Source organism: Notamacropus eugenii, chromosome 1, assembly GCF_028372415.1.
Source record: "Notamacropus eugenii isolate mMacEug1 chromosome 1, mMacEug1.pri_v2, whole genome shotgun sequence".
In the NCBI taxonomy this organism is placed as follows: domain Eukaryota; kingdom Metazoa; phylum Chordata; class Mammalia; order Diprotodontia; family Macropodidae; genus Notamacropus; species Notamacropus eugenii.
The window spans coordinates 102,549,160-102,574,683 of record NC_092872.1 but is presented as its reverse complement, the minus strand read 5'-3'; the positions used below and the strand labels follow the sequence as shown (position 1 = coordinate 102,574,683).

Here is a 25,524-nt window from a genome sequence, read left to right as displayed (position 1 = left end):
CCTAATACTGTATTTCAAAGTAAGTAATTCTTGATTTTCTTCAGGCATAAAGTCATCAATTATGTGAATATCTGTGTGTATATACACTCACACATATACATTTGTGTTTGTATGTATTTCTCCACACTCCCACTCCCCCACCTTTGACTCCAGTTAAGAGAACAGTATTAGGAAAGCAATACTTTCCTATCCTATGAATAGGAAAAAAGAGGAGGAGGGAGAGTCAGAACATACCCATATATTGCTTCATCTTCAGGACTTGGCCGAAGGAAAGTTCTTGGTGCTGCTTTAGGTTGAGTAACTGCATTTTTAAAAAAGTGTCCGTTATTAACAAAGAAATTATTTCAGATTCACCAAAATATTTATTAAGAACTTAATATGTACAAGTCATTGTGTTAGGTAGTGATATAACTATAATTTCTGACCTTAAGAAGCTTACAGTTTAAAAAGAGATGGCTAAAACATGAAGTGAAGTATAACACAGGTTTGATGGGGCAAAGAGCAAGAGAGAAATTCTGACCAAGTGCTTCAGGAAAGTCTGAGAAAGAAGAAAACACTTTCACTCTGCTGAAGGAAGGCAAGCTACCTTCAAAGTGACAACTAAACGCCTTGAATGAAGAAGGCTTTAAGAAATGAAGATAAATGAGGGGGTAATGCATTCCGGGCATGGTGGATTGCTGTTACAAACGTAAAGACGCTAGAAAAAGCAGGAAGAAATCAAAAAATAAAATTAGCAATTTGGTCAAACTAAATTTGTATGAAATAAGAATTGAAATATAACTCAGTCAGAGGGTGGAGAGCTTTAAATGTCAAGACAAGGAGGCCATGATTTATTTTATAGGCAACTGAGAGTGAAAGAAAGTTTTGATCATGGAAGTGAAGTGATCAGACCTTGCCAGCAGTGTCAAAACCAGATTGGAGAATGAAGAGACTAGACCACAGAGGTTCCCAAACTTATTTGGCCTATAGCCCCTCCTTTAAAAAAAATTACTCAGAGCTCCCCTGGAAATCTATTTTCTTTAATAACCCTTTAATGATTTTTTTTTGAATTTGCATAATTTTAAAAAATGTATAAATTTTTTAAAATGATGCATCTTAAATGTAATAATTTATTGTAAATTTGTGAGTTTTCTCCTAACTGTATATTATTGTATTAAAACAAGTCATTATACACACACATTCCTGCTGAAGCATTCTGGACTTCCCGATAATGTGCAATATGCTCACCTGTCAACGCTTGCTTGTTGAGACCTATTGGTGGACTTGACCACTGGAGGTTGCAGCTTGCATTTTGTGTGTTTATTTGGAAAATAATGTAATCACTATGACTTTAACTCTATTACACAACAGATGAAATATATATGAATGGTTTTTCAAAATTTTATCTTCTTTTCTTTCCTTATGCTTTTACCATCCCCTTATTTTTATTCAACATCCCCCAATTGCACCCAAGGCTCCTACTGCCCTACCCCCATACTTCTAGCACCCCCTCAGGGGGCAGTACCATTCACTTTGGGAACCTATGGACTAGAGGAAGGGACACTGATTAGTTGGCTATTTTAATATAGTTTAATTAAGAACTATTTAGGACCTGAAGTCTAAGGGTACTAAGTGGAAGCAGAAGTTAATTGCAAGAGATTGTGCAGACAGAACCTATAAAAACTTAACAGGGAGGACAAGAGGGAGGGAAAAAGTCAAAGATGACTTTGGAGTTTGGAGTCTGGGTAACTGGGAAGAAGGGGAGAGGAAGGGAAGAATTAGAAAGAGAAAATAGTGTTCAAGTATGAACTGAAATGCTGAAGAAAAGATTTTTACAGGTTTTTTTTTGAACTTCCATTTATTTTACTTTTTAAAAAATTAAATTAAATCCTTACCTGGGATATCATCTTGGTATTTGGGTTCCTTATTGTTTTCTGGGACAACAGCAGTAACGTTATCACCAGTGGATTTAAATGGTGTGGGTGTTGCTCCCATCTTGGAAAGCCTACTTGGTGTATCCTCTCTTGAAGTTACATGGAAAAAAATCACATTCTTTATAAATTATGCATGTTCTTAAAATGTGAGGGAAACAGCCTAAAAGCAACAAATAAAAGGTACCATCTTACCTTGTCCTCTCTTTCAGCTTTTCATTTGAGGAATGATAGTCAACATCAGAATACTGGAGCTTCCTCTCCTCTGGAGAAAATGAGCGGTTTGATTCTATTTCAGAAATATCTAGTTTTTGAAGTAAAAAAAGCATGTTATTAAAATATTTAATTGAAATTCTAAGAGTCTCTAGGCATAAAACATGAAAAAGGAAGAGGCAAGGAATGTATGGTATTCTATCATTCCTCAAGAAAAAAAAGTGAGTTTTAAAGGAAAACATTAATAAAATTAAGAGGAACCACTTTTAGAATTAAGAATCTTCTAAAATCGCTACCCAAAATTCCTTTGTGAAGTTGCACCTGAGTGTAGTCCCAAATGTATGTTTCCTCCCCCTAAACAGTTCTTTGAAAATGGGGTTCAGATCTCATTCTTGTGTAGACTCCCCCACAACCTTGTCATATTAATTGAGGACAGCAGGGATTCTTAACCTATTGTGTCATGGAACCGCTGGAACCTACGGTCTCTTTTCAGTATGATATTCTTAAATACATAAAATATGCAGGATTAACAAAGGAAATGAATTATATTAAAAACCTATTATCAAAATAGTTTTTTAAATAACAAGTTCAGAGATCTCATCCAGGTTAAGAAGCTTTGAATTAGTTGAAAGGTACTGACTTTCCACTTAGGGTGCCCTACGCATGAAAATAGTTGGAAGGTTTTACAATTTTGTGGTAATAGACTGCTGCATATCATAAAGGCATTTGAGAGACAAGAAAGCAACCTATTAAACTTAAGAAATTCATATTTTCAATTAGTTTTTCCATGGGAAAGAAAGGAGCTACACAAGTAGGAAACACCCTACACGTTTAATTCTACGTTATAACTAGATTCAAATCCTATCTTATAGAGAAATGACTTGAACAATACTTTACTACTTTAAAAAAGAGGCTTGGTTGTCTAATGTTGTAGTATGAGGCAATTCTAGTGAATTATTTCCAGATGACTAGACTGCCTATTTATCCTTTAAACTTCTCTTTTACTAAGATAAAAGGTGTTGCCCACACAAATGGTGTGGTAAGTAATCAGTTTGGTTCTTTTTTCTGCTTTTTCTTTCTTTCTTTTAGTTGTCTGGCAGCTAAGGGGGATATAGTGACCTGGGTCTGAATCAGACCCGAGACATTGTGTGACTGTGGGCCAGTCATTTGATCTCTCTCAGTCTCACTTTCCTCCTCTGGGATAATAACATCTTGCTGGGTTTCTATAAGAATCAAATGAGATTATCATTATGTAAAGCTCTAGTTACATAAATACAGGTTCTGCTCCACTACCATCCCCCCAGCAATGAGCTAGGAATGATATCTCCTTTCTTTGAACTAGGACTTTGCTCTTCTCATACCATACATTTTAGAAGTTATTTATTGGGGCAGATAGGTGGCACAGTGGATAGAGTACCAGTCCTTGAGTCAGGAGGACCTGACTTCAAATTCAGCCTCAAGACACTTACTAGCTATGTGACCCTGGGCAAGTCACTTAACCCTGATATTTCCTACCCCCAATTTTTTAAAGCTAGAATATATTAAAATATATATTTTAAAAATTATATCTATTTATGCAAAAGACTTAATTTTGAAATTTATATATTTCAAAGTTGTTGAAAACAAGGACAGAACTCAAACTTTTATTTTATCCCTTTCAGCTTTGCCTTACACTCAATGTTAGCCGAACGCCACAAATTGTAAAAAAGGAAGAACAATTAGAAAATTTCTAACTTTACTGTGTAAAATTTAAAAGGGATAATATTTTATTCAGGAACAAGTTCTGCCTAATTACAGGTCGACATTCTAAAATAACTCCCCTTAGAATTTTACAGGTATGTTTGAATTTCCTAAGCTAGACTGAGAGAGATCTAGCTCAGCATGTGAAAACATCTGTGACCAAATGATAATCATTACTAACCTTTTGAAAGTAAAGTATAAACATTTAAATATGAAATGGAATTTTCTAATTATTCTTTGAATTTACATGTCTATATTTTTCCTTTTCTGGATGGTTATATGAAATTAAACAAAGCCAAAGAAAATAACATCATTCCTTACACTAAAAACCCACCTTAAGTCAGCCCACGTGCTAACTTACCTTCTACTTCGGAGTCACTGTCGTGCAATGAAGGTATGTTGATTAGCGTCTGCTTGCTGTCTCTCAAGACGACGAGCTGCAGTTTCCCTCTTGATTTCTCTATCAGTTTTCGGGCATCAGCTAATGACATATTTTCTGTTACTGTGCCATTGATCTGTGAACAACATTATGAACAGTGTAAACATTCATCAGAAAAAAGCTAATTCTTTATTTTGTCAGATCTAGAAGATCTGTCAAATATTCAAACAGAAGTGTAAGATTCAACTAGACTTAGGTACAGCTTTAAAATTAATTGTCCTCAAACATTTATAGTCTGTTTAAACTGTGTTCTGCTTGTTCATACCCCTAAACTCAAGACAAAAATACAGTTGAACTGAATCTGTGGAATGACTTAAGTGGTTTAGTTCACAAGCAAAATTATTTCAATGAATTAATCACGTATTCATTTTCTTAATTATTTTCTTTCCTTGTAAGCAATAGAAGCTTTCACAATATCAAAGTGAAAGGAGAAAGTACTTAGTTTGTGGGGGAAAACGACACAACCCATTGTAAAAGTCCTTTAATGAAATCCTTGGAAGTTCAGGTGTTGCTAATGTCCTTTTCAGATAAAACTATAACATCCTCTCTCCTACGTCTGCTCACCCCAAAATTTTACCTATTTTTAAAAAGTTTTATGGATATTTTGTATTTTCATTATGACATTTATAGATAATTCCCATTTCACGAAAGGCCTCTTGTAATAAAGTAAAGACAATTATGTAAGACTAATAATGCAATGAAAGTGTAACATTTTACATCTGTAACTCCCCACACTTCTCTATTTAAAAAAGTTAAAATAAATATATGTTCTCTTCCTCCTACTCTCCAACCCACAGAAAAAGAGAAAAACAAATTTCTTGAAACAAATATGCATAGTCATACAATAAAGTAAATTAGAGGAAGGACTGTCTTCTAACAGAGGAAAGAAATATAAACATAAAAAAAGGGGTTCTCACAGCAATCTTCTATCCACACCTACCTTAAGAATTATGTCCCCTTCATGAAGATTGCCATCTTTAGTTGCCAGACCAGTTCTAGTCATCTCTTTTATGAAAATCTGACTCCCAAGTCGGAGACCATATTCTAGAAAGCAAAAACATATATGCCATCATGTTTTATAGAAAGCTCAGATAATTGGGCAAAAATACATTTTCAAAGTCATTACTTACCCTTCCAGAATATCTGGCATATACACAACTCTCTTAAAATTAAAGGTCAAAGTCATTCTTAGAGGCTCACTAATATGTTATTCATTGCTTTTAAGCACTCAGTTCATATACCACACAATTTAATTTTTATATTTGAAATTTGTTAGGTTGATCATTGTATCATTTGAAAAGTCAAACTCTGAGGCTAAATTTCAGTAGAAGCAAAGAAAGGAAGAAAAGTTAAGCTATGTTATAACAGTTTAACTTTTTTGTCCCTTAAATTAACTCTTGGAATCCCTGGTTTTCTTTAAGATTCTGGTTAAGCATCACTTCTGCATGAGTCCTTTTCCTTGTCTCTCCAGCTACATTGCACACTCCCCCCCAACCCCTTATGGTTTTCTTAATAAATTGGGGTAGGAAGGGAAGAGAAATTCCTCTATAAAGTTATAACCCATATAATCATTTAGAGGAAATAAAAATAGGGTATTTTAGTTCTTTAAATGATTTTTTTTGTTAGTGGATTTGAACTGATATTGAAAGACATGCTGAATTACTACTGATAGATGTTATTTATACAAGTAATCAAAGAATGTTTTTTAAATGTTACGTCTCCCATTTTGCAGTTGAAGCTCTACATAGCCAACTTTCACAATATGTTATTTTAATGTTTAAAAAATTACCTCAAATTTGCATTCTTGTAATAAAAAAAACACATTCTGGATAAAATATTGTACTTACAACATCTGAGTTTTGTTCTACTATAACTGAAAATTTTGCAGTTACTGAAAACTTTAAAGTAAAAAAAAATGTGAGATCAAAAGAGAAGCTTGTGGCAGTTTGTATATCTTACAATCCTATAATTTTAAATTCCTAATTATTTAAAAAAAGCCCTCTTTTTACTATTATTATTAAGTGGCAGGAATATGCTGATGGGGGCAGAAGAATTGAGATTATGGAGTTATTACTTTACCTCATCTTTATTTTTCCATTTTAAAAAGCAATATATCATTTTCTCGATTTTGTAGAGAGAAGAGTACTGAACTTAGAGTCAAGAGTGCCAGCTCTGAGTCATCTTTAATTCTTCAATTGTGAACTGGGAGAACTGGACTAGATAACTTTTCAGGTCCCAGCTTTAGTAAGTTATGAAATAGTTATTCCCTAGCAAAGCTGAAGTTTTAGCTCCTTTGTTATTGTTTAGTCATTTCAGTTTTTCTGGCTCGATGACCCCTTTTTAGGGGATTTCTTGGCACAGATACTAGAATGGTTTGCTGTTTCCTTCTCCACTTCATTTTTTACAAAGGTGGAAACTGAGGCAAAGAAGAGTAAGGGATTTGCCCAGCTAGTAGGTGTCTGAGGCCAGATTTGAGATGAGTCATCTCTCATAGAGACTTCAGGCCCACGATTCTACCTACTTTGCCATCCAGCTGAGACTTCCCAATTATCTAGCTGTAAGTACTCTACTGAAGCAGAAAAATAAAACAAAAAACTTCTTTGTATTTATTTAATAACAGTTTCCATTTACAAAGTTGTTTTAAGTTTGCAAAATGCTATATATACATACATATATATCAATATATATATATCATCTCATTTAATTCTCTTAACCCTTTGAAGTAAGTGTAATTTTTATCCTTACTGTATCCAAGAAGAAACTGAGGCTGACAGAAACCTTCTTACCCAACCAAGGTCACTTGGTTAGTAAGTGTCTGAAGAGTATTTAAACTCAGGTTTTCTTCACTCCAAGACAAGCACTCTCTCCTCTATACCAGTGGTGTCCAACTCAAATAGAAATGGAGTCACTAAGCCTATACATCAGAATCCCTCTGAAAACCATCTAGTAACATCATCTAAGTTTTAGCATTTCAAAAATTAATAGTTAGATATTTCCCCAATTATATTTTATTTTGGTCCAAGCTTCATTCAGGAATGCATGTGTTCTGTGGGTCACATGTCTGATGCCTAGATGACACCTATTTGTCTATGCTTTTTCTTCCCAGTAGAATGCAAGCCCCTGCACCCTTTAAGGAAGTTGTATCCACAATGCCAAGCCCATTGGTCATAAGAAATTGAATCAAATGTGATTACAATGGTACCTAAAACATAAAAGATACTGATGAGGACTCCTAAGAGGAGAAACCAAGCTGTTGAAGCATCATCATTAGTCAGAAGGAGCTCTCATATTCAGGCCCAATTATCACAATTATGATCAGCTTTTTCTTCTTATTTAAAACAGGCACACAACAGTGATTCAATGAAGTCTCAGGAGAGTTGGATCATAGAATTTTGAACTGGAAGGAACCTAGGAGATTATGATTTTACAGGTGAGGGAGAAACGGAGGCCAAGAAGTAAAGTGAATCGCCCAAAGTCACATTAGGAACAAGCAGCTGAGCTGGGATTCATATTTGGTGGAGTTTTTTAAAATCAGAGATAAAATAGGTACATAATTACGTTACATTCCTCCATGCTCTTATGGAAATGAAATTTTGTTTAAATGTTGGGGCTCCTTTACTGACTCCTGAACTCAGTGCTAAATGTAATCTTTTTCTATTTCCTTTCCTCCTTGCTACAATGTCTAAAGTGAATGCATAGAGTAAGCATACAGATTGGTTTGTTTACTAACTTAAGAGAAGGAAGGGAGGGCGAAAGGACAAGAGAAAGAGGACCCTAAAATATCCCAATAAGTTAGAACAATGGACAATTTTACTTTTTTCTGTTTCAGATTGGTGATTTATCAGTGAGGGGAACCCTTTATGTGTAAACTCCCTCCACTAATGCAGACTAGTAACTTATCTTCAGATATCTTGGAGAGTTTCTAGGGGCCCTGAGAGAAGTTAAGTGACTTTTCCATGGTCATAGGGATAAATATCTAAGAAGAAATGGGGGGTGAAGTGCTTAGAAAGTGGCAAAGTGATAGATTTATTAGAAAGGGAAAAAATCCTAAGAGCAAAAATTGCCTCAAAGTAGAATTATCTTTTACTAGAGGCCATCTGACCACTTGCAGATGTTATTGTAGAGAAGATTGCTGTTCAAATGTGGAAAGAACTGGGTGGTCTTCGAGGTTCTTTCTAACTCTGATTCAGTGGCTTGGAAATAGTTTGTGGGAGTAAATTAGGTCGATTTTGGTAATTGTCAGCTGAGTAATGCAGTGACCTGAAGATATAACAACATGCTTTCCTGTGTCCAGCCCTTTGTAGAGACTGATTTTTTTGGTTGCTCTTAGTTTAATATTTTTTCAGAAAATATTCCTCAACATAGTTAAGTGTTATTTCTCTTATTCTGAAGGTAGGGGAAATGATACTTAAACTACAAATGTACCAGACTGAAATATGGGAAAAGAGAAAGAAACATTATCCATGGAATGAGGACAATATAGACCAGGAGAAATAATGGGTATCTTAAGAGAAGTCAATGACGCTTAAGAGCTGAGGGACCTTTGCTCTAGGTTCACTGGGTTGGGGTATGAGTGGGAAGTTCTGTAAGGTGAAATTTAAGCTGCTAGCATGACCCAATGGAGAAAAGTCAGCACTGAACAGTGCCCTTAAAATAACACTGAATTCCCTTATTCCTTTTCTCACACTTTTTTAAAGTCCTCATTCATCAGGGCAAGGAAGGGTGCTTGCTTTATGCCCTGCCATGGTAAATAGTTAAGGGCTTCACACTCCCCTGCACTGAACTTTTAAGTTCAGTGTTAACAAAAGAACCTGATGAAAGGAGAGTTCTTAGCTTTCACTCTTAGTAAAGTGACACCCTAAGTTCAGTCTCAGAAAATAACATTCCTACACAATCCTCCAGTCAACCATTTCTATACAGTTATATAACCAGATCCTTAACACGCTTTTATTTAGAAAAAAAAAAACCTGGCCCCCTGAAAAAATATTCCAGAACTGACTGATGTGATGTGTCCTTTGAACACCAAAACACAAATCAAGCTATTTTTTTTTTTTTTGGTGTTACAAGGATAAAGAATTTAACCTTTTTCTCTTGCAAAGTCAAAATAAGCCACACTAAAATGGGGCACAGATAGAGACAAACAAGACATCACTATAAGCTATGGTGCAGAGAATACCAGAAGCCAAGGAGAAGTGAACCTGGAGTTACATCAATCTAATTCTGGCACCTTAGAATCAAATCAAGAGGGTGCCTGGATAAGTGATTGGCTATTTTGGTCCATGTGAATAAACATTCTTTGTCTCATAAAAAACAAATAAACCCGAGTGGTTTTTATAGCAGATATAACTAACTTTATGAATTAGATATGCCTTTTTAACAAAGGTGGCATGTAAACAAAATCCCTGTGTACTGAATGCTATTTTTCTTTGACTTGTAAGTTTGGAGAGGAGTTTCTATGGGGAAATAATCAGTGGTGGGAAGGAGTATGGGTGGGCAGGTGCGTGCGTGTGTGTGTGTGTGTGAAAATTTTCCCTCTGGTCCTTTCTCTGTAAGCTGTCAAAGAGATTTCTTTCAAAACAGCATTAGAAAGACATTTGTGTGAGTGGTACAGGAGATCTTTTCATTTTTTTTTCAAGGACCTTTTATAGCAGCTTCTAAAGCAAAACAATTTACTCTGGGGTAAATAATATAGACCTCCCCCAACCACTTATTTCTTTCTTAATTTGGACAGTCAGAGACAAGGAAGAGAAATAGAAGAGTGAGAAGGAAACAAGTGATCATAAAGACAAACCTGTGCCATCATGACTCTTTGGCTGTTTAATCAGGACACACACTGCATTTGGATTCAGGAAAGCTAAGTTGAAATCCTGGCTCCCCTACTTACTGCCCTGTGACTTTGGACGACTGGCCCCACCATTCTGGAATGTCGTGTCCTCACTTGTAAAATAAGAGGGTTGAACTAGGTAATAAGTCCTTTCCAGTTCTAAACCCGAGGAATCTATAACCTGGGCCCACACTATTGACGACTCTGTCCTCTGTCTTTATGCCCTATCCTTTGACCTCTTTATCGAGCCATTTCCTTTTAAAAGGAACGTGTCTTTGGACTTTTGCCTCAAAAAAAGACACCATTTTCATATTACAATATTTCAGAAAGAATTTGTATGTAATAAATCATCACTACCTTCATTGGGTTTACTTTTTATCAAAAGGACATCAATGGGTCTTTCATCATGCTGCTCGATATGATCTAGCCGACGCCTCATCTCAGGAGTGGGACTTCGGGAATGCAGTTGATCTCGACTGTGGCTCTTCCTCATCTCATACCTAACATTACTTGAATGCCTCTGGCTGTACTCTGCAGATGGACTATAATCTCTTCGATAGCCACGGTCATAACTATCATCTCGGTCAATGCTTCGGCCTCGGCTCCTGTCTCTTCTATAGTCCTGATCTAAACCTCTCTCCAGACTCCGGCCCCGACTACGTTCACGGCTGTAGCTCCTTTCTCGGCCATGAGGTTGATCATGGGGAAGTCTTCTTTCAGGGCTATTTTCCCAACTGCGGCTACGTCCTCCATTGCCACTGTGCCAGCTCCTTTCACTGTATCCACTGCGGGCACTTCTGCCATCGAACTCTGCCTGGTCATCCATTACATGGAAAGCCCGTTCATCTGGATCCATGGAAGGGCTGCCCCTTAGAGGAGCAAGCTGCACTTTGCGGGGTCTCTTGACAACCTGTTGAAACAAGCACTTGCAGTGAAAATGAAGTATAATCATAAAAAATGCCATTCCCTATAAGAATCTGCTCCCACTCAAAACTAAATTTGAAACCTCAGAGATTACTGTGAAATATTCACTGTTTTCTAATAAATAAGACTATTACTTATGCATTTATTTCTAATAAATATAGAATTAACAATGTAGAATAATCTCTTTCCTTCAAGTGTTCTGAGTCTAGTAAAAATAAAATATGCATGTTTGATGTTTATATTCATATTCATTTAATTATTCAAAATTCGTTTTTCTCACTGACATTCCATGTTAACTTTGATGCATTTCTTCAGAACTTTGGCATCATACATCAAAGAAATTGGTAGTACTTAATTTTCTTCTTTTTATATGTGAATTGGCTTATCATGAGAAAGCTGGGCACTTGCAACAACCAAAGGAACACATGCAACAAAGAGCCTTGTCTTTGGCAGAGGTGATGGACTTTAGATATAAAATGAGGCTTATATTGTCAGATATGATCATTAATCTTACTTGTTTTACTTCACAAAAGTAAATCCCATAGATACAAGGGTTCCATTGCAGTACGGATGGAATGGGGTGGGGGTATTAAAGACTGTTAATCATGTGTAGATATAAAGAAAGATAAATAAACTTCCGTACAATTTTAGAGAAATAAAACAAAGCCTGCTCCTTTGCTTACTAGCACACATATCCAGTTCACTCTTGGTACAGGACCTGTGCCATCACCCTTTGTTATTCAAGTAAGCTTTTTTTCCTTCAAAAATTATTTATCATAATAAATCCCTTAAATATGTAAAACCCTTTTTAAATGCCTTAAAATCCTCTATGCTATTTTATTTTTACTCTTGCAGTATACTTTAATCTTTTCACAAGCTATTTCATTTCAATAAAACAGGTTGTTATTGAACCTAGAATGATATGCTTTGACAAATTAGAAGCTTATTGGAGATGGGAGGGGAGGGAGAGAGAGACAGAGACAAAAAACCTCCCAGAAGTCTCTTCCATCCTCTCCTTTAATTAAAAACTCTACCCACTCAAAAACTCAAAGCATACACACACACACACACACACACACACAAAACAGCATTAAAAACACAAAAGCAATTGGATTCTGGATTGTTCCTTCAGACAGTTAAAAGTGGTCGTTTTCTTCTGCGCAAAGAAACAAAAGCGAAATGTGAATCCATAGCTTACAATAGCAGCAATCTTCCCACTTTTTCTCAATTGCTGAACAGCAAATGAATGCGGTACATCCTCCATGGGGGTGCCATTAACCATAACCACTCTGTCATTTTCTCTATAAACAAAAATATAAAATGAATTGTGATAAACTTCTCATTTAAAATAATTCGAGATCAATTGTAAGCATAAAGCAATTTTAAACATTCAATAACTGATACTCATCAATGTTATATTTTATTACATTACATTACATGTAATAAATTACAACTCCACTAAGTTGGAAGGGTCATATCCATTTGAAATAATTTAGAAAAACCTATTATGGATATACTTTATTTATCAAAATATGGTGATACTGTTTTATGTCAATGTAGCTTTTATTGGTATACAGTAAAAAGCATAGTCTTTAGGAGTCATCGGGGAGAGTAGCCTAGTGATTCTTTCCCTTAAAATAATGAAAATGGTGAGATACCTAGAGGGGAAACAAAAAAAGGATTTTGTTTAGCTCTAGGATATTTATCAATTCAGTTACTGAGTAGCAGACTAGGGAGAGATCACAAAGGCTAAAAGCTACAAAGTCTGGGGTAGGAATTCATGTCATAGAGTCAGTTGGTTGATTTTTGTCCTTCATTCTCAAAGAGGACCAAAATGACATCACCATGATAAAGGGCCAGTATCTTCTCCTTACAATCACATAGTCTACTAGAGTCATAGTTTGGCCATAGCATTAAGACTCCAAGATCAAGGTAGGTAGAGGCAGCAGTGATTTTGACCATCTAGTGCCGGGTGACCAAAAAGGTCTAATTAGTGAAATATATCTTAAGCAGACCCACCAAAATAGAGATGGGAAGAAGTATAAGAAACATTTGCTTTCAAAAGTCAGCGCATTAAAAAGCCCTAGGAACAGGGTGAGGTATAACAAGACAGTCAATAGGATATATTTGGGCAGAGTCTCTCCCTTAAGGGAAGGGAGTAGGTCTAGGAACTTCTACAAACCATGAGCAATGTGAGGTACTCTGGGAATGAATGAGCTTTGAAATAGTACTATGGAAAAACTGTGTACCTTTCTCACAGTACCTGCATAAGATTCCTAACCCATCACATTCAAAAGAATCCAGAGGTTTAAGACATAGTAGCCTGGCCAGCTAAAGCCATGACAAAGACATTGGAACTAAACCGAGGCCAAGACTAAGAAGGAAGAAAAGCTAAGAAAAACAATTTAAGGTGCTAAGGTTTAGGAAAATATTCTAGGAATATCTACAATTTTCAAAACACATTCTTTTGTTATTAAATGTCCTCCTCTCCTTTAGAAAAACTGTTTTCCTTGTAGAGCTTTGTAATAATTCTCCTTTAAAATACATAAAAGTTGGTGCGGTAAGATCAGGTGACCTGGAAAAGGAAGAGGGGAAAGAAAACTTGCATCATGCTGGAGTCTGGGAGGGAGAAAACCAGAGGAAGATTGGTAGCCAGAAACATTCAGGAGATGGTGCTAATGACCTGGGTTTTAGGCTGGGTGCCAGAAAATTAAATGGTCATGAGGTATAGGCAGGGGTTCTGGTCATCCTCCTCCGTCCAAGTCCAGACCAGGTAACATTATAAAGAACTGGGTTGTTAAGAAAACATGTATCTGTTTTCTGGAAAACAAGACAAAACAAAAACTTTTTTGGTAGATTAAGAGAGCCTAGCTCCAGAAGTTCTTAACCTGAAACATATTGGCCTTTTAAAAATAAAAGGTAAAATTTGCTAACAGTAGTCCACTGTAATGTTTCTTTTGTAATCCTATGTATTTTATTTTGTGCATTTAAAAAATTTATGTAGAGAAAAAGATCCATAGACTTCACCAGACTGCCAAAGGCATCCATGACAACAAAAAGTTAAAGATCCTTTTCCTAGATTATGCCAACAGTCAAATTTGAGAACTTTATTAGGAATGCAAGATTGCTAAAATGACATCTCACTGGCTTTTAGTAAAACCTATTCAAATGATTTAGGTTACTTTCCTGCCTATCCCTCCCTCCGCCCAAAATCCCCCAAACTATAGAGCTGTCCAAAGACCACTGAAAAAGTAGCTTAAAAAAAAAATCTACATAACTGAATTCTCTAAAGGTAGAACTAGAGAACTAGAGAAAACATTAGGAACCATTTAATGTGGCACTATTTTTCAATAAGGATAGTAGTATTTAGTAAAACTAATGCTTCAGAGCACTCAGAGTAAATGGTTCTTACTGCTTATTCTCAAGAGAAAATTTAGCTTAGTAACTTCAATACAGGCTCTCTATGTGAAATTCATGCATATTTTAAAACAGAGAGAAAAAGAAATTTGAGAGGAGGTTATTGAGGAGAAAGCAGGAAGAAAATGAAAATAAAAGGTTTTATTGTTTGTTCAGCTCCACCATATCTCATAAAACCAAAGCCTTCAGTTTGCTTCTTATTTTCCATCCAAATATTTCTCCATGGTGACATGGTCTTTTGATTTAAGATGTACCCAAAGTGGGAATGGGAGTTCAGAAAACAATGTTTTGGAATCCAATTTGAATTCCCATCCATAAGCATTTTAAATTCTAAAAAGAAAAGAGATAGGGATTGGATCTGTGATTTCACTGGAGAGTGGAAACTCAACCTGCCTTCTCTGCAACTGTGTTGAGTGCTAACAAGTCCTTGAGTACCAAGAAATTCAGTGACTAGCCCAGAGTAAAGGTAAGACTTGAACTCTGGTGTTTCTCACTCTGAGACTACCTCTCTATCCATAATGCCAGGTTATTTCGTATATAGAATTTTCAACCAAGGTTTCTTAGATAGATAGACAGACAGACAGACAGATAGATAATTTCAATGTAATGGGTTTCCTTTTAATACTAGGTATTTCACTTTATGCACTTAAAAATTTCTGAGAAGTCCATCATACGAAAAGGGTTAAAAACCTTTGGTCTAAACTTTTGATCATTCCAAACTATCTTCAGATCTATTTTAGATAGTCATAACCACTGCATACATATTATATTTTCACCTGAAGCTTCATGTTGACACAGTACACATATATTTGATTTTTAAGATTTATTTGGTGTTCCATCTTATTAATATAGTGTAATTTACTTATTCACCTCCCAATTGTCGGGTAGTTAGGGTGTTTCTTCTCCCACTCCCACCTCCCATCATAAATAGTATTGATAGGAACAGCTTTTACACAAATTATCCTACCCACTTTAAAAATTTAATTTCTTGGGGGTAAATACCAAAAAATGAAATCAATGGGTTAAAGAGTATGTAAATGTTTTGTAATTCATGTTACATTTTCATAAGACAAAGGATGATAGGAATTTTTGAGGGCAATTGAATACAAGCCCATCATTTTACAGATGGAGAGGAGATATGCTCCAAAGTGTAATCCAAAAATATTTATAATACAAAGAATAATGTTTCTATGCCTGTTACACCACAGACTCACAAAGATTGAATGTTTTACATTTATCTTTTCTAGTTTAAAAGGCACTGATTGAAAACGTAAAAAGTTATTTTCATTTCTATTTATTTTATTGCTAGTAAGGCTTGTGCATTTTCCCATGTCCTGGGTCCATTTTAAATTCTAAAAAGAGATCTAATTTAAAATAATTACACACAAGGTCAAAATTAATCAAATCAGAAACAAACACACTTACTGAAGTAGTCCATCTGCAGGCCCACCTGGAAGTACATCTGAGATGACGATTGATGTTTCACCATTTTCAAAGTGGGGGTTATCTCTTCCCCCAGACACAGCGATACCAAATCCTCTTTTGGAATCCTTTTATAATGAGGGAAAAGTAGATGACAAAAGTAAGCAGAAAGCTGTTCCATGCAGAATATTCATATTTCAACATAAGTACTCATAGGAATAAAGGGTGAACCTATCGCTAGAGCCCACAAGTCAAAAAGTATGCTACAGTTGGTAGGCAGGATTAGAATTTCAAAGTCATCATTTACATGATCCCATCTTCTAAACTCTAAGAGGGGAAAATGATAATATAGACCAGGACATTGATCCAAGGTACCAGAAGACTCTAGGTGTTACTTAGCACTAATATGACTGTTTTGTAGGTTTGAGTCATACTGGCCTGAAATAGAAAGATTTCCATTTGAGCTGATCTATGCTTTCTTCGATATGGACAAATAGTTCTCAAAGTGTGGTCTGTGAAACCCTAAGGGACCTTAATATCTTTTCTTTGGGTATTCAAGGTCAAAATAATTTTCATAATAATATTAAGATATTATTTGCCTAATCTTTTAATAAAAACATTCCCTTTTCCAGCTAATATCTGTGTAAGTCTAGATCTTCTTTATATGAAAACTCCAATCCAGACAACATATTGCAACAGAATGAATGCTAAAGCAGATATGCTGTCTTCTACTAAGTCAAACCTTAGATTTGCAAAAATATATAAAACGATGTCATCCACCTTTTTGTTTTGAAGAAATTCTTTTTCATAAAATATCACTTGTGTTAACTTTTAATGGGCATATTCTTGTCCTTTTGAAATAAGGATTTTTTATTTTTACTCATTTTAATACCCAGTATAGTAAATATAATCTATACAAAACAAAGCTCTTGGTCTTCAATAATTGTTAAAACTCTAAAGGATCCTCAATAATTTTAAAGACCCAAAATTTCCGGTATAAGGGAATCCTAAGGAAGAAAATTTCTTCAGCTATTGCAAATCTGCAAATAATAGTTTTAAAGAGTTGCCTAAGAGAACTGAAAAGTTAGGTGACTTGCCCAGGGATCACAAGACAATAAGCTAGAGATGGAATTTGAATAGAGGTGTTACCAATTCTAAACCTGTTCTCTACATACAAGGGTTATGCTGCCTTTCAAAAGTGTCATTATAGTCCAAAAATGATTCACCTTGTCCCCAAATAAGATCTCTTTGGGTTTTTAAAAAAATCTATTTATTTTTAAGAGTATTTACTTATGACAATTTTATTTTCAGTTCTAAATTCTCTCTTCCTCCAACCCCTCCCAAATCCATTGAGAAGGCAGACAATGATACTCATTTACATGGGATGTCATGCAGTACATTTTTTTTATTAGCCATATTGAAAAAAGCAAGAAAAATTACGTGGAAAAAATATACTTCAATCTTCACTCAAAGTTCATCAGTTCTCTCTCTGGAGGTGCATAGCATATTTCATCAGTAGTCTTTTAGAATTGCTGTGGATCATTGTATTGGTCAGAGTAGCCGTGTCTTTTTTACAGTTGCTCAGCATTACAATATTGCTATCACTGGGGACAATGGTCTCTTGGTTCTGCTCATTTTACTTTGCATCAGCTGGTATTCCCAGGTATTTCCGAAATCTTTCTTATTCCGAAATCATTTCTTATAGCACAACAGTATTTCATCACAATCATATACCACAATTCTTTGTCCCCATAAAAAAAAAAGTTGCTATAAATATTTTTTGTATACATAGGTCCTTTCCCTTTTGCTTTGATCTCTCTAGGGCACACACCTAGGTAGTAGTATTTCTGGGTCAAAGAGTATACACAGTTTTATAGTTAAGCACAGTTCAAATTTTTCCAGAATGATTGGACCAGTTCAACACCTCCAACAGTGAATGAATGTGCCTACTTTTCCATATCCCAGCCAACATTTATTTTCCTTTTCTGTCATGTTAGCCAATCTGATAGATTGGGGTGGTAGGTACCTCAGTTGTTTTAATTTGCAGTTTTCTAATTATTATTGATTTAAAGCATTTTTATGTGACCATTGATAATTTTGATTTCTTCTTCTGAAAACTCCCTATTCATATCTCCTTTAATCATTTATCAATTGGGAAATGGCTCTTTTATTTCTTTTTTTTAAATAAATTTGGCTTTGTTTCCCAAATATTAGAGAAATTAGATTTATCAGAGAAACTTGCCATAAAATTTGTTTCCCAGTTTCCTGCTTTTCTTATTTTGGCTATGTTGTTTTTATTTGTGCAAGACCTTTTTAATTTCTTGTTATCAAAATTATCCATCTTACCTCATGGTCTCCTTTGGTCATAAAATCATCCCTTGTCCATAGATATCACAGGTAATTTTTTTCTGAGCTCCCCTAATTTATTTATGTCACACCTGATATCTAAATCATGAACCCATATTGGTCTTATCTTGGTATATGAGATATTGGTCTATGCCTAGTTTTTTCCAGAATATTTTCCAATTTTCCCAGTAGTTTTTGACGAATAGTGAGTTCTTACCCCCAAATCTTGTAACTTTAGGTTTATCAAACACTAGGTCCACTGTGTCATTTAACTCTGTATATTGTGTATTTACTCTGCTAATCAATTACTCTATTTCTTAGCCAGTACCAGATTGTTTTGATGATGACTGTCTTATAATAGTCTGAAATCTGGCAGTACGAGGTTGCTTTACTTCTGTTTTTTCTTCCATTGATTCCCTTGATATTCTTGACTTTTTGTTTTCCCAGAATTAAAGCTCTTTATCTCTTTGAAAGAACACACACACACATACATGCACACACACACGTGCACACACGCATATACACATACTTGTGTGGATGTGTATGTCCATGTATATATATTCTAAAACAATAAAGCTGATGACTGGCTACACTCAGATTTTATACAAGTCAAACTGGGAAGAAAATTACAGGCTATATTTGGATCAATAAAGTAGATGTTCTGCAACCTTTAAAATTATACAGTGCTTCCATTTATATACACAGTGGCAAGGATAATTGATTTCCCAAATACAAAAGAAAAATTATAAAGCTCATAGACTACAAATCTATTTTTGAAATCCTATAAAATAACTATACATAAGTACAGCTTTTAAACTACCCTCAGACATAGGAAGTATATGTAAATTTTATTACACCTGTGAGGTGTCCAGAACTCTTGTGAAAAAAATGTCTAATTCACTCCAATTTCATTATTCACAGACCTCTATTTAGATACTTTTGAAACATCTATTTATATGTTTCAAAATATATTTTAAGTACAGTATTTGATTAGGCCTAATTCAACATGGAAAACCTTTTCCCAAAGAAAAAAAGAAAAATTATGAATACTTTCTTGTATTTGTTAGATCAAATTCAGGGAACTAAAAAGCAACTAAAGAGAAGTCAAAACCAGCAGATCACAAACCACTGACAAAAATATGAAATTATGGGATTTTTTTTCCCTAACAGCTTGGGGCACCAGGTGGAGCAATGGATAGAGTGCTGCGCCTACAGACTCATCTTCCCAAATTCAAATCTGACCTTAGACACTTACTACTGTGTGACTTTGGGCAAGTCACTTAATCTTGTCTGCCTCACTTTCCTCATCTGTAAAATAAACTGGAGAAGAAAATGGCAAACTACTCCAGTATCTTTGCCAAGAAAACCCCAAATGGGGTCATGAAGGATCAGATAAAATTGAAAAATTACTGAACAACAACATGTTACCAAATATATGGCTACTGATTTGACTGACTGGTACATAAAATAACACAGGGAGGTGTATATTCAAAAATAACAGGCATGGACCTTAGAGCAGTCCTTTATTACATTTAGCACTGTATCTAATTCATAGCTCCAAGACTGAAAAGAAACTGCTTTATGAAAAAAAATTTATCAGAATTAAACATTTTCTCTGTGCCAGACTGTTCATTAGGGATAGAAAAACAAATTAAAACAATCGTAACCCTCAAGGAACTCACATTCTATCAGGTAAAACCTTTGCATGTACCTAACTATATACAAAATATTTTGGAGGATAAGCTTGACTTGTGGCTTCATTGCTGGAAGAAGAAGATGATGCAATGGCATCAGTCCTGCCAGTTTATTGCCTGGAGGCAATGAAAGATTCAGTGATTTCTGTTCTGGTCATACACTTACTATGTGGCATAGGTCAGATTTGGACTCAGGTATTCTCAACTCCATCCAGTATGCCGGGCTGTCTCTCTGTGTGCATACACCCACACATATACACAAATGTGTGTATATAGAGAGGTCAGTATATGAATCTGTATATAAAATGGGGGGATACAAGCAACTTGAGAGATCAGGATAGGTAGGGCTCAGTACTCAAGCTGAGAAGTTAAGAAGAGTTTCTGCAATTAATTAATTAAAGGTATGGGGACACTTTGTATGCACACTTCATCCTGCTTCTTAAGGAACACAAGATCTATACACATATAGAGGGGATCTAGGGAACAATTCCCAGGATATATGTGAACTCCAAAATAATGGAGTATATAGACTATAAAGTAAATGCTAAAGAAATTCGAAATTAGGCAATGAAATATAGAATGGAAAACAAATAGCATCCTGATTAAGCTTTTAATCTTAATTAAGAATTTTATATACATATATGTGTGTACACACACACACACACACACACTTATATAATTGAGAATTGTAGAGCTGGAAGGAACCTTGAGTGGTTCAGGACTAAAGTCCTGAGTGAACTGAATGAAAAGATGAAATATAGTTCAGCAAAGATAAGATATCAGGGCTAAATTATATTATCTAGCCCCTTCGTTTTGCAGGAGGAGAAATTAAGACTCAGAGAGAGGTGTCAAGTGGATTGATTGCCTTACCTGATATACAAGAGACATAATTCTGGAAGCAGATAGAATGAGTCAATGGATCCAAATGTCAAAACAATAAAAACCCAAAATCTCTATCGTTAGAGTCCAAATTTCCTGACTTCTAGGTCAGTACTCTTTAATTTAGTTTGGACTTAGAACTCAGTGGGGAATGTCCTATGGACCTGCAAGAGGGCTGCCGGCAGATGCTACAGAGTAGCTTTTCCCAAGTTCCCTCCCTTCCTATACAGTCCTCAAACAATTTTAACTGTGTTTTGCCCAGTCTTGTTGGGAGGTGAATAGACTATAGGACCTCTCTGAAACTGATGCAGAATTCTGTTTTTAGAAGGCTAGAAAATATTCAGCCTCATGTTCCATTTACATAATTGTCAAAAACTTGTGTACTTTTCTTTCTTGACAGCAATTTTGTATTAGCAAGTTCTTACAATGCATTACTATTCTTAATAACATTAATTATGTTTGGTTTATTTTATTGTTATTGCAGAAACCATGCATATACACAAGCAGAGTTAATATTATAGTTCTGAAAACAATATTCCAACGTGGTGGCACAATGGATGGCGATCTGGGCCCGAGTCAAAACTTGAGTTCAAATGTGACTTCAGACACTTACCAACTATGGGACCCTGGGCAAGTCACTGAACCGTGTGCCGCAGTCTCCTCAATTCTAAAATGGGAATAATATCACCTTCCTCACAAGGCTGTTGTCAGGATCAAATAAGATCATATTTTCTACTATAGTTTCTTGTTACGTTAGGTACTTTATAAATGCTGGTTTCCTTCCCTCAACATTTGAAAGGCAGAAAACACACTTACCTTTTGCAAGGTCACAGTATACTGCTCCCATATCAGCTCTTCCATGCCTGGAGCCTATAATATAATAAACAAAACCAATCAGACAGAAAAGCAAAACAGGACAAGTCCTGAGATTGAAATGAGAGTTCATAATCAAATCAACACACATTCACAGAATCCCTACACCCAGAACCCAGTCAAGCTACTCTTTTGGTAAACAAAACTTTGAAGTTGTGTCATTTTTTTGTTTTTTTTTAAGTATCTTCTCTATCTTTTTCTACCTATGTCCTCTATACTAAAGATCATCTGCCTTCAAAAGCAGACAAGACAACGGAAACTCAGAAAGATTAAATTATATACCTAGAGTCACACAGCTAGGATATAACAGCCTGACCACGAAGTCATCAGAACCCAGGTTTCCATACTCCCCACCCTAGCTTCCCATCCCCCAACCCACTGCACATATTTCATAATTTCCTTTGTTAACTGGACATCTTCAGCTGAAATGGTAATGGCCAAAGTAAGAATAAAACTGACCCTGAACTTTATGGTTTGTTAGCAGCTCTGGGAAAACAAATAGAACAGAAGGGTTTGGGGAAGAAACAGTATTAACAATTTCTTTCATCCATGCTATCTCTCTGGTTTTCAGTAGCTCAAATACTCAATAGTCCATGGTAGTAATTAGGAAATCTCTTCTACACTTGCCTGACTCAGACTGACAAAGGGAGATCTGTATCCACAATAAATAGAAGCAGAAACAGAGTGGCAATAGTGTGGTTGTTTCTAGAAAAAATGACAACCATTCCCCTCTCAGCATCAGAAAACAGTCAGTCCCTCTCACCCCTTGGATCTTCAAAGAAGAGAAAACATTTCTAAAAGACCAGAAGCACTTTCTCTGAATTTCCTATATGGACTTCTCCCCACCCCCTTCGCCTTTCAGGCTTGCAGGCTTGTCATTGTTCGCTTTTCAAAGCACCATGGTAATTGAAACACAGGCTTCACAAATCAAGCCAAAGCACATACTTTCTTAAAGCTGGCAAACAGAGAGGGGATCAGTGTGGGGTTTGTGGGAAGGAAACCAGTTAAATTAGAAAAGAAACAAGAATTAGCTCTCATTTACCCATTTTACCTTTGATTAGAATCTGTTATATTTACCAAATAATGTGATGATATTTAAATTAGTATAATTTTTTTAAAAATCTGCTCAACTAATTAATGTGTGGAGTAACTTACTAGAATGGTTGTATTACTCCAGCTCCACTGTGGTAACAAAATTCCCAAACACAAAATACTGAAGGAAATGACAGATCTGCGGTCAGAATCAGGGCCATTTTTCTGGATTCCCATCCCACAGCTGGGTGAAAGGGTACAGCTCACTCAACTGTACCCAGAGCCACCTTTTTCAGTAAAATGAGGATTACCAGTAGCCCTTTTCGGCAGTGAAGTCCAAATAAGACAATGGATAACAAGACCTTTGGGAATCTTAAAACATTATAAAAATGTCAGCTATTGTCACAAAAAAACAAACAGCAAGACACTGAAGGAATTTCATCCAACCAAATTAAGTCACACACACAATCAATAATATTCTAAAACAATGAGGCCAAAGGTAAAATAAACAATCCCAGTTCGGGCAGCTTATTTATAATCCAAGGCCCTTTAATTAATTATTCCTGTGCTCCCAGCTGGGCAATTGAAATTCGATTTGCCATAAAGAGGATTAATTTCCCCTAACAGAGATAACCAAACTTTTAGCCAATGAGGAAATACACAGATATTTTGCCCCAGAACCTAAAGGCCTCACTTATTTAGCATGAAAGCAAGTCGATTGGCAGCCATTTCTCTATTTGTTTGACTGGGGAGGGAGGAGAAGAATGTTCTTTGGTGCTTGATAGCTGGCTGGTTATGGCATAATTCCCAGGCAATGTGCTACCAAGTCTATGTATTCCCAAACCAGGAAAAGGAAGCCAGGGATGTCCAGTATTGGGACCCAGGAAAGGACATAATTCACAAGGGGGATCGGGAGTGCAGGGCAAAGGAAGACTTCGTTCAACTTGAAGGCAGGAGACAGCCAAGGTTTTTCTCTGGTTAGCCCATTAAGATTTCTTCTCAAATAATAGTGGAAATTTATGCCAGGTTTTATCTCCACAAAACCCTGTACAATAAGGTATTATCATCTACATTTTACAGATGGGAGAATGGAAGTTTAGAAGATAAGTGTGGTAAATAAAGTTTAAACTTTTTTTTAAAAAAAGGCTCCTCTAGCAATGAGGTGAGCCCTGTTCTTCCATCAGTCCAACTGGAGGGAAGCCTCCTTAAGCTTTCCAGAGCCCTCCCTCCAGCTCCAGACAGACAAGCCTAACTTTGCAGACTTGCTACAGGAGCACCCAGCTAAACCTTCCTCCTGAACAATGCAGCCCCACTCTAAGACTGTCACGTTGTAAGAAGGAGACCAAGTCTTATGTAAACTGTGGTAGTCTTCCCCTTCAGCTAATACGATGCAGCCAGTAAACACTTAGACATTTAAGGGTCTTAAATGCTAGGAACAGGAGTTAATATTTTATTATGTAAACCATGATAAGTACCACTGGAGAGATTTTGGGGAAAAGAAATGACAATTCAATAACTAGGTAATCATAACATTCTGATCAATCTTGGTCAAGAAGACATACAGAAAGCCATTTCCCCTCCTTACCAAGGGGAAAGAAAGGTCAGTACTGTGAAAGATGCTGTATATACTCTCATAGCCAGGTTTGGCTCAATAGTTTTCCTTTGTTTCAAAGGAAAGTCTACTAGGTGGGGCATATCCAGAAATAAACTATGTGAAGATAAAAGGCACTGATCATTTTAAATAATGGCAATGACAATAGGGCTCAGATCTGATCCCCTTCTAACTCTGATGAAAAATAAACCATAATTTGAATTCAATTTGGTAATAAAATTTTCAAAAAGAGAATATTAACCAAACAAAAAAAGTTAAATAAAATGGTCCTTATTAAATACTTTTAAAACTATTTATTCCTCACAACTATCATATCAGGTATGTGGCTAATATCACTACCTCAAATTTGCAGTTAGTAAATTAGATGTAGAAGTGACCAAATGGAAAAATAATTCAGTTCAATTCAACAGACATTGATTAAGGACTACTATGTTGAAAAGATTTGTGCTTGGTGCTGAAGTCAAAAATACAGAAAACTAAACAGACCACACTTTGTGAGAATTACACTCTTCATATTAACTGTGTCTCTAAGAATTCCAAATAACAATTCTGTCTACTCTAGCAGCATAAATACAAGACAATCTGAAGAGAGAGGTAACATCAACAATTAAGGGGGAGTAGGGGCATCTAGAAAGACATCACGCAGGAATGGCAACTGAGCTGGCCTCAAAAGAAGCCAATGGTTCCAAGAAGAGATGAGGAAGGCTGGAATTTTCAGTCTCCCATTGTTTCTTCCTCAGTCAAATGAATGGGTTCAGTTAGATTATTTCTGAAGTCCCTTTTAGCTCTCAGGCTACCGTTAACAATTTACAAACTACTAGGTTGAGAAGATTGTCATACACGGTACTTCTAAGTCAGCATTATGCCTTAATGTGGCATCTTTTCTCTTATGAAATAGAAACTTTTCAATCTTTTATCCCTCTAAACACCCCTCTGGAATATGGAGTAGGTAAAAATCTTGATTTCAGAGGTAAAATTTGCTAAACTCTAACTCAGAATTTTGCAGAAGTTATCAGTGGAGAACAAATACTAGTACCCAGGTTCTTCAAATCAGACCATGGCAGTCTACATCTGACATCTAAGGTGAATCGAGGGAAACTGCATCTGTGGCTGAAGGTCACAGATTTGTTATTAATATTCTGAGTCTGGTTGCCAGGCCAGCTGTTTAGGGGTTTTGGAGAGATTTAAATGCAGGACTA

The 25,524-nt window shown here is 35.8% G+C and overlaps 1 protein-coding gene across 4 annotated transcripts in view; it reads right to left on the bottom strand.

Annotated features, from left to right (window-relative positions):
* The window catches only part of TJP2 (tight junction protein 2), a 148,795-nt gene that overhangs the window by 29,775 nt on the left and 93,496 nt on the right, over window positions 1-25,524 (bottom strand). For all 4 annotated transcript variants that reach the window (XM_072611153.1, XM_072611134.1, XM_072611127.1 and 1 more), the window contains exons 2-10: window positions 21,625-21,678; window positions 15,893-16,017; window positions 12,249-12,351; window positions 10,484-11,036; window positions 5,243-5,346; window positions 4,225-4,378; window positions 2,106-2,214; window positions 1,875-2,002; window positions 235-301 (exon numbers count right to left, since the gene is read on the bottom strand). In XM_072611153.1, the coding sequence (XP_072467254.1) occupies window positions 235-301; window positions 1,875-2,002; window positions 2,106-2,214; window positions 4,225-4,378; window positions 5,243-5,346; window positions 10,484-11,036; window positions 12,249-12,351; window positions 15,893-16,017; window positions 21,625-21,669 (1,388 nt within the window). In that variant the 5' untranslated portion in view covers window positions 21,670-21,678. The remainder of the gene's footprint in view (window positions 1-234; window positions 302-1,874; window positions 2,003-2,105; window positions 2,215-4,224; window positions 4,379-5,242; window positions 5,347-10,483; window positions 11,037-12,248; window positions 12,352-15,892; window positions 16,018-21,624; window positions 21,679-25,524) is intronic.